Below are 10193 nucleotides of genomic sequence, written 5' to 3' on the forward strand. Positions count from 1 at the left end.
GCACAAACCGTGGGTGTAAATAGTTGCATGTAAAATATTATGTTAGTTCAGTCCAATTGTATAATGAACTGTCCATAAGTTGTTGATCATCCTTTAAAAAGATCAAATCATTGTAATATATACTTAAGCTTGTTAAAAGTTACCTTGAATTTAAAAAAAAATTTATATAATAAAATACAATTGTGGTTCTCCTTTTATGTTTCATCCTTTAAAAAGATCAAATCATTGTAATATATACTTAAGCTTGTTACCAACGGTGGTTTGCCCCCACTACAAGAAAATCCTAGCTCCGCTCCTGGATAGGAGATTGATGGGTGGGGATTGAATCGATGACTCGAATCGCCCTTATCAATATGTTAGGGGGCACACTTCCCTTCGTTTGCCAAGAAGAGAGAGTCCAAGCCGATAAGGGAATAGTTGAATGTCTACCTTGACGAACTACACTTGACGGTGCGGTCATGACGGAACTACACTATAAAGGAGTAGGTTGAAAAGCCAACTTCATCCAATTGACTGATTTTTTGTGTGACAAAGATCATGTTTAAAATTTAACTATTCCTATTCCAATTTCTTTACGAATCAAATCAAACCAAAACTCACCTAACATATTCATCTAGAATGATTCCAATTATACAATAATCTTCATATTGTACATGTAATCCTCTAAAAAGATCAACTAATTTTAATATTTCTAATTTCATTGAAAGTTAATCTCTGAATTAAATTTAAAAAAAAAAAAAAAAATCTAATTAAAGAATTGGTTGTAAGTAAAAGTTGGGTGGCAATAGAAGTTCTCTAAATAATGGGACAAGGAAACAAATCCATAATTTAATCCCACGTGCGAAATACCTAAGGAAATTATGCCGCCAGTTTAGAGTCAATCGGAACGACGCGTCCAACGTTTATCTCATCTTCAAATTCAAATCTGGTTTTCTCCCCTTTGGTAAAAGGGAAAGAGTCGTGATAACCAGACGTCCGTTATCCCCATCATCACAGATCATTTGCCTTGAGAGCATTAAAAAAAAAAAAGATTATACGTATCCCGAGGCAAATGATCTATGGTTCTATGAAGAGGGCGTATGTCAGATGGTGCGTCAGAAAATCATTATGCTTTTAAAAGATTTCTTCCACGGAAAATGGTCAAGTAACGTGAAAATGAACGATACAATATTTAAACTTGAGACAGAAAATAAACCTGTTGTCATTTTTCTAAGGAAATTTTTTTTATTCGTTTTATTGGGAAATGGATTTGTCCGAAAAAATAATTTACATTCCTACAACCAAAATGCAAATGCATAATATCGTTTGTTTGGTGATTTATCATGTGAAATGCAAGATGAGGACTACTCTTGACTTTTGTTGACCCGGTCAAATCGTTAATATAAAAAAAATCAGATAATAGAGATGATCAAATGTCAAATATACCTTTATGCATTGAAATTGCGAAAGTATCTTTCAATTAAAGCAACTCAAGTATGCTTGATCTAATCATTCTAAAGACAATAATCTTGAGAATTCTAATTATTTTTCAACCAATCTTTTATCGATCTAAATAGTAATTAGTGAGATATGGTAAAATCCTAATTTCATCTAGGTTTTCTTTTAATCCAATGTGTGTGAAATATTTCAATCCAATTGTTGAGATTTGATTTGAATTTTTTTTTTATAACTAAAACAATGGTATTTTGATAATTTAAATACTACAAGGGTAGTTTGGGTATTCAAATCGTAGATTGTCAACAGAATAAACGTTAGTAATGGTTTAACCAAGTCAACAAAAGTTCACGGGGTAGACCTCATTTTGCATTTATGGAGGGGGGCGGGTGGGGTAATCCTAATTTCGTCTATTTTTCAGGGGTGTTACTAAAATACGCAATTATTTTTAATATGTTTGATGAAAGAGCAATCATCTTACTCTCCTTAAATAAATAGAATTGAAAGGAATGTACATAGGGTTTTTTTTTTTCAATTTAAAAATTGCAAAAATGATAATTTAGGTTATGGAAATAAAATTCAAATATAATCAATATGAATACCTTCCTTCGATCACTTTCCCAAATTCTTTTATGTGTGCTTCTCGAAAATCTTGAAACCTTAAGTAAAGATGACTAAGATGAGGTGCAAACGATGTCGCTCTCTACAAGGCATTTGCATATCTATCAATTTAAAATTTCAATGCATGCATTATCTTTCCTCGTACTTCTTCGACAATGGAAAGAATGATTAAATCAAACATGAGAATGCTCTGATAGAACTAGAGAGAACACGAACATAAGGAAATATAGAGAAGACGAGGCCAAGAGCAACACATTTGACATGCTCCTTTGACCTAAGTCTTCTCTAAGAGTCTATCATAAATGACCTAAGTACCCTCATATTCAACTTCTAGCTGATTTTCTTTCCTAAATCTGTCATATTCAAACTTATGGTAAAGTTTTTTACCTCTTTTTTCAAGTATATAAAATCTTATATTCTCAACCTTCAAACCACAAAAACAAGATAGGAATTTTAGAGAACTAGAAGACTAATGGAATTTTGATTGAAATATCAAGAGATCCCTTGGAGCATTGAAGATATTAAAAATAGTTTAGCTCAGAGTTTAATAGTTTAATTTCATCTTCAATCTTAAGATTCTATCTCTTTCAACTTTTAAATATAAAGACAAGATGAGATTTTTGGAGGAGAATTGGTGGATTTTCTACAATACATCGATGAAGATGAGGTTGAATAAGTAAGAGAAAAGGCCATTTAAGTTATTGTTATTAGTCTCTCATAGAAAACCTAGGTCAAGACGGGCATGTCATCAGTTTTGAACGCATAGGGTATCGATAATATTGACCACACAACGTGTAAGGAAATTTCTAAATCACCCAAAATGATTTCGTCCCGTATTGTGTTTTTTTTTGTAATTAAATACAACTGTAGGGGTATTTATCCACTCATAAACCCATGAGACAACACGTTCTCGAACTTAAGTACGAAGAACTTCTCAACCGAGTTACTTCTCCGCGAAGACTCAAACACCGACTCTAAGAGTCTAAGTACGAACTCTTAATCTCATCCGTCCAATCTCTAAACAGTAAATCCAACTGTTCATCCCATTTTCTTCCTCTATAAAAATTCCTCTTCAGTTTTTTTTTAGGCCTCACAAGTCACAAAACCGTTTCCATCCTTTCTAATTCGATATTTCGATTCGATCGCCATTAGAGAAAGAGAGATTTATTACATCGTCGAAACTTGTCTCTCGCTTTTATAAATAGTCTTGTCTTGATGTGTTGTTCTGTCGTTTTTCCCTAAGAAAAAGAAATTTCTAGGGTTTCTTTAACTTGAATTCTTTCTTCTTTGTTGGAAGAATTACAGATCTATCGATCTTAAAAACTGTTTCTTTGTTTTTTTTTTTTTTTTTTTTAATCTTTAATCTGAAAATTTTATCTAGGGTTTCTGTAGCTGCAAATCTTTTAATATTCCTTATAAGGATTACATATTTGTTGATCTTAAAAACGTTTGGATTCTTAATCAGATTAACCGATCTCTTGTGAATCTGAAATCTAATAATCACATCTAGCATTTAGGGTTTCTAGTGCTTGATTTCGTTCTAATTTGTTTAGTTTAGGTGGAAATTAGGGTTACAAATTTGGAATCTTTATATAAGATGAACGATCAGTCTCGATCGATGAATCAGTCTCAGATGTTGAATCGAAGTTATGGAGTTTGGCCTCCTCCAGTTCCTCTCCCTCCACCTCCTGAAGATCCGTTAAAATTTCAGAACCGATCTCGGCCTGGTTTCGTTGGAATGAAGCCTGGGAGGAACAATTGGAAGGGAAAGAAGAGTGCCGATAAGCGTAAAGAGAATCGGAGGATCGAAAATGTTGGAATTGGAGGTTATATTCCTCCAACATTACACGAATTGCAATCTAAAAATCGAATGAAGGCCCGAAGATTTTATCCGAAAAAGAAATTCAATCGATTTGCCCCTTTTGCTCCGAGAAACACCACATCGTTTATAATCCGAGCAAAGAAATCAGGAGGGATAGCGTCCCTAGTTTCGCCGTGCCCTGTAACACCAGCGATCCTCCCAACTCCAAAATTTTCCCCTTCAAGGGAAGATCTGGTAGACACTGCGAAGGAAGAGTGGGGACTTGATGGGTACGGATCGATGAATGGTTTGATTCGGCTTCGATCACCAGGGCACGAGATTCATGATGATGAGGAAGACGATGAAGGAGGATCGAGTGAGAGTGATGTTGAAGAACACGTCGAGGTTGAGAGGAGATTGGATCATGATTTGAGTCGATTTGAGATGATTTACCCTAATTGTGGTGATGAACAAGCTAATATGTTAGAGAATCGAGTGGACGATCAGGATGCCCACATTGCACAGCTTGAAGAGGAGAATTTGACACTAAAGGAGAAACTTTTCTTGATGGAAAGAGAGTTGGGGGATCTAAAGATGAGGCTTCAGTGCTTGGAGACGCAGAGAAAGGGAAAGGAGGATGACAATGATGAGGCGTCGGATAATGAAGGTGGTGGGGATATCTGCTCAGAGAAGGATAATGAAGGTGGTGGGGGGGATATCTGTTCGGACAAGAGTGTCGGCGATGGTGATGGTGAGTGAATAATGTCGCCATCGTGTCCTTGTCGATGTAAGTCTCTTCGCTTACAAATCTATCTTGATATTCCCTTCATATGTGCAAATTTCTGTATATATAGGTCGTTTGATGGTAGGTTCCTTCTATTTTAGTGCTTTTTTTTTTTTTCTCCTTTTTTTCTTTTTTCTTTTTTGTTTCTGATAATCTGATAGGGTTCTTGGGGCTTGTAATTAAGCAGCAGAGAAAAAAGGGTGAGCCCATTTTCTAGACTTAATTTGCTCCTCTTTTGTGTTAAAGATTTGTTTTGGGAGATGGGTTTTAGCTGAAAACTGAGAATTTAATGAATATGTAATGTTTAGTGCTTCATTTGCCTGATAATCTCATGCACAATTATATACTGTTTGGCCTTTGGATTTAATTAATAGTGTTTAGCATGTTGTTTGCTTAATAATCTTGTGCACAGCTTTCTAGTATATCTGTGGTCGTTGTGTCTTCTTTGAAGAATTAGTTAAGTTTTGATATTGGGTGTTGGATTTAGAAGATTTTCTTCTTTTTTATTTTGATTGTGGAATCTGGAAGTAATTGTTAATCTGGAATCTGGAAGTAATTGGGGGTGAGACATTCGACCTTCTCTGGGTTTTCCCATTCATTGTGGATTTAATTATTGTTTGCATGACTGATTTGCTTTGTATTGTTTGAGAAATTTATAGTCAGTTTGGACTCTGGAGAGCTTCAGTGCGAGCAGGAATGGTGAGTGGTGCGTGTGTCTCACCATCATCGTCTCTCACCTTTTATAATGGAAAAAAGAGGAATCCATGGCTCCAAACCCAAGAATGGTGGAGAGAATTTACCGGATGTGGATGGAACAACGAAGAGCCCTTTGTACATGGCTAGGGATGGGTTCCTATAATGGTTTTCAATCTCTAAAACCCTTTATATTTTGTTCATGAACAATACTGTGATGACTTGTCTGAGTCATCTCATTATCTGGAAGATTAGGAGGAAAAGGGTATCTCGATCTTTCTTTTCTCGTTCATGACTAAACCATGGTTCCGATGGACCCTATTTTTTGTGTTTTTGGATAATGGGGTGTCCGGACTTACATCTAACTAAGAGGACCAGATGAGTCAGGGCCGGAAACAAGGCATATGGGACCCTCCCCCAGGCAATGCTCGCACATCACACGCACAAGGTAAGTGAGAGGGAACACCCTCGCGGGTGGGCCCGAGGATATATTGCTCATACTGGGTATCAAACACACAACCTACGGACTTTCACCACTTATTGGATTCGAATTGCCATTGAGCTGATGGACATTTGGATTTTGGAAAGAGAAAGGGGAAAGGTTGAAAATATAATAAATTTTAATGTTCTTAAAGCGCATCAGTTATCATTTTATTTAACGTCTTTTTTAAATTACTAAAGCCTTCCTTAAAAGGAACTTGGGTGTTGAATGTCCTACAGTAATAGAAGGGAGCTTTGGACAAAATTGTAGATATGAACATACTTAGGCCAAGTAATAGAGGTTGCTTCGTATGCTCAAACCTTCTTTTGGGCGCATGTCAACCATCCCATCTGCAAAGACTTCCTTTTCTTCTTACTCAAGTTCCCTGGGAATTTTTTTAATATATTAAACCTATCTTTATTGTATTGACGGCCTTTGGAGCTTAATAAAATATTTTCCTAAAAAAATTATTTTTATAAAAGCTCTTTTAATAAGTTCTTCCTCGAAATTCCTTTTCTGAAAAATAAGAGTACCCCTTAGCCTTACCAAGTTAGTAAGGAATTCACCCTTACCAATGGTCCTTGGGCTTACCTCTTGGCATCTAAAAATGTGATCCGATGCTTCAAGGTTATAGAGGATGGAATTTTATGAATTTTGAATTTTAATTTTTCACTGTTTTATTTTATTTTGAAATTTGGGAGTTTTATAGAAGTTCAGTAGTTGTCCATTTTCAAAACCTTGGATCTACTTGAAAAGAAATTAGTTTTTGAATTATTATATTATTATTTTTGAATGTGAGTTTTGAATGAAACTGTAGAGCTGTGGTGTTGGATCTCTGATGTTATAATCCATTTGAGCGAAAAGAGCCTTGTTAAGCTTCCAAATCTTACTATGATAGTAAGGAACTGATTTCATAAAAAACTATCATCTTTAAAAGAATTTTTTACTATTTTAAAATTGTCCTAGACCATAAAATTACGAGCTTTTCCTATAGACATGTAAAATACCAATTTTTACACACATGTTCAGCGAAGGCCATTTATATTCAATTATAAAAGAAGTAATTCTAGATAGATTTGAACGAGTCTTTTAAAATTTTGGAATAAAGATTGGATGATAATTATGTTATAGAAAAGAGAGAAAAAAATACCCCTTAGCGCCTCCTGGGAAACATTTTAATGAGTGAAAACGCCCTTTAGCATTTCCAAGAGACTTTAAAATAGTGTGTCCAATTGAACTCGCTACATGTAGACCTTTTAGTAAAATTTAAACCTCGCACCCGTTTTCTTAGTAAAAGTGAAAGTAAAATAATAGAAATTAGGAAAAATTACTTAAAGCTCCCTGGCAGAGGGTTTTCTTTTTTAATAGGTCTTGAATTTTGGACGGTACCTTGATAGTCCAATTAGTAAAAAAAATTTCCTTAATGATCCCTCGTTATTGTTGAGCTAACCACTTTTTATTTATTTTCTAAGGTCATTGCTTTTTATTGTTTTGATCACGAAAATTGTCGAACTTGACATTGTAAAATCCACCTTTTTTTTTTTTCTTAAAATTTTTTCAACTAAAATACATGAGAAAGATCGACTAAGAACTTGACATAATTACTTGTCTAATAATTTCAAATCAAAAGAGGTTTGTCATAAATATTTATTGTTTTGAAGTTATATCTTGAGGAAAAACATTTATGGTTGTGACACATATCCATATCAGAAATGTCTCCTATGATGTACATTTCAATGTTACGCCAGCACGACTCTTTGCTTAATAATCTTATGCACAGCTTTTCTAGTATATACATGGTCTTCGTGTCTTCTTTGAATAATTAGTTCAATTAGGTATTGGGTTTAGAATATTTTTTATTGAAAAATATTGGAATGACACAAAGGTGACAAAAATGATGTGGTGACATGCACATAACTATAGATGATTTTTACTCATATCTCACGGAAAAGCATCTATAGTAATGTGCACGCCACCACAAGTTTTTGTCACCTTTGTATCACCCCAGCATGACTCTTTTTATTTTGTTTGTGAAATCTTGGAATTATCATTCAAATGAATGGTGTTTTAGTTTTGGATGAGAGAGAGAGAGAGAGTCCAACTTTCCATTCATTATGGATTTAGTTATTGTCGGCATGAAGCCAATTTGCTTTGAGAATTCTATAATAACCAGTTTGGACTCTGGAGTATGGGCAGGAAAAGTGAGTGGTAAGTGTGTGTCACCATCGTATCATCTCTCACCTTTTATAATTGGAAAAAACAGAGAGGAATCCATGGCTCCAAAATCAAGAGTGGTGGAGAGAATTTATCAAATGTGGATGGATTATCAAGGAAGAAAAGATTGAATTCTCTCGAGTTGCTCTTGCATGATCAATCTTTCATGGCTAGGGATGATGGGGCTCCTATAATGGATGGTTTTCAATCTCGAAAATCCATTTTATTCCTTTATTCATGGACAATTTCGCAACAACTTGTCCTAAGCTCACTATAATCTCACTCATATAGACCGTTGATCATTTGGATTTTGGAAGAAGTTTTAATGTTGTTAAAAGGGCATCAAATATCATTTTATTTTATGTTCTTGTTAATAAATTCCTAAAGTCTTCTCTTGAAAGGATCTTGCATGTTTAATGTCCTACAATAATACAAGGGAGGGATTGCTTTGGACATAATTGAAGCTATGAACATAATTATTAAACCTATACTTCATAAAAAGGCTTTTGCGCTAAGTTCCTTTGCAACCTGCATGTCTTTAAGCAATATAAATAATAACAATTGAACAAAAAAATAATGTATTCTCAATCTAGTGTTATTGATTTGTGTCTTTGCTTAAAATATTGTAATTTGATCAAATCCAATTTACAAATCAATTTCCTAGGTCAAACCCATTCGACTCATTGAGTCGAGATCAGTGAGTTGGGGTATGTTGCTTATTAACAAATTAGTCCTCCAAATTGGACTCCTATTTATATTGTATGACTTGGCGAGTAGAATTTGAATTGAAACTTATGTAAATTTACCATTTTAATCATAAGCCCCTTGTCTCGATCGAATTTTTGGGTTACAAATTGAATTATCCGACTTGGTGGAATCCCCCTACTTGATCAAGTTCTCGAGGAATAATCTATACCACATGAAACCACCGAGTCCCTTGACTCAGTTGAGTTCCTCATAGTTACAACATTAGACTGGGGGGAATCCCTCAACTTGGTCAATTCACCAACTAATCAAATTGAGTCGAGTTAAACATCGAATTTGATGCTCACGAATACACCCCCCCACCTTTTGCCTTTTATTTAAAACACATTCATCATTGTGGCCATAATCGCTCTAAGGTTTCCATAGCGTGCAGTTCTTTGTGACCTTGCTAGTTGCAAGTTGGTATCGCAGGGACCATTGCTAAGTTAAGTTTACCATTTTTTTACATTGTATTTGTAGGTAAGTTTTTTGACCCGTGGTCAACCTTGTAAACGAAGTAATAATATATATATATGGGTCCCGTTCGGCACCCTAAGTTTTACCACACACTTTAACAAACGCGTTTTGTCCTACATGGGTTAGAAGTTTTGGAATGGGCTGATTTTTGGTGAGGATGATCTCTATGGTGAGGAGATCATCCTCACCAAAAATCAGCTCATTCCAAAACTTCTGACCCCATCAAAAATGATTTACAAAAAATGGACGGTCCACGATTTTTCAACTTGTAAACATGGGGCTAAACATTTCGGAATGGGCTGATTTTTGGGGAGGATGATCTTCTATCATAGAGATCATCCTCACCAAAAATCAGCCCATTCCAAAACTTCTAACCCATGTAGGACAAAAAACGTTTGTTAAAGTGTGTGGTAAAACTTAGGGTGCTGAACATTTCCCTATATATATATAATATATATATATGGGTCCCGTTCGCCACCCTTAGTTTTACCACACACTTTAACAAACGCGTTTTGTCCTACATGGGTTATAAGTTTTGGAATGGGCTGATTTTTGGTGAGGATGATCTCTATGGTGAGGAGATCATCCTCACCAAAAATCAGCTCATTCCAAAACTTCTGACCCCATCAAAAATGATTTACAAAAAATTGACGGTCCACGATTTTTCAACGTGTAAACATGGGGCTAAACATTTCGGAATGGGCTGATTTTTGGGGAGGATGATCTTCTAATCATAGAGATCATCCTCACCAAAAATCAGCCCATTCCAAAACTTCTAACCCATGTAGGACAAAAAACGTTTGTTAAAGTGTGTGGTAAAACTTAGGGTGCTGAACATTTCCCTATATATATATATATATATATATGGGTCCCGTTCGCCACCCTTAGTTTTACCACACACTTTAACAAACGCGTTTTGTCTTACATGGGTTAGAAGTTTCGGA

General features: G+C 35.1%; 1 protein-coding gene across 2 annotated transcripts; it reads left to right on the plus strand.

Annotated features, from left to right (window-relative positions):
- Positions 1-3147: 3147 nt before the first annotated feature.
- On the plus strand, positions 3148-5975 carry LOC147381596 (uncharacterized). Of its 2 annotated transcripts, none has more exons than XM_086430206.1 (2): positions 3148-4643; positions 5300-5975. In XM_086430206.1, exon 1 carries the CDS (start codon positions 3653-3655, stop codon positions 4613-4615), a length of 963 nt encoding a protein of 320 aa, XP_086286332.1. In that variant the 5' UTR covers positions 3148-3652; the 3' UTR covers positions 4616-4643; positions 5300-5975. The 2 variants fall into 2 exon arrangements, with proteins under 2 accessions (XP_086286332.1, XP_086286333.1); XM_086430207.1 differs by having other exon boundaries at positions 5304-5975.
- The last annotated feature ends 4218 nt before the right edge of the window (positions 5976-10193 follow it).

This window comes from Akebia trifoliata, unplaced genomic scaffold, assembly GCF_017979445.1.
Source record: "Akebia trifoliata isolate Shusen 1 unplaced genomic scaffold, ASM1797944v1 Contig00341_ERROPOS679206+, whole genome shotgun sequence".
Taxonomy (NCBI): Eukaryota; Viridiplantae; Streptophyta; class Magnoliopsida; order Ranunculales; family Lardizabalaceae; genus Akebia; species Akebia trifoliata.

What these genes read in the sequence shown, in the direction of transcription:
- LOC147381596 (XM_086430206.1), top strand. Translation starts at nt 3,653, where the DNA reads ATGAACGATCAGTCTCGATCGATGAATCAGTCTCAGATGTTGAATCGA.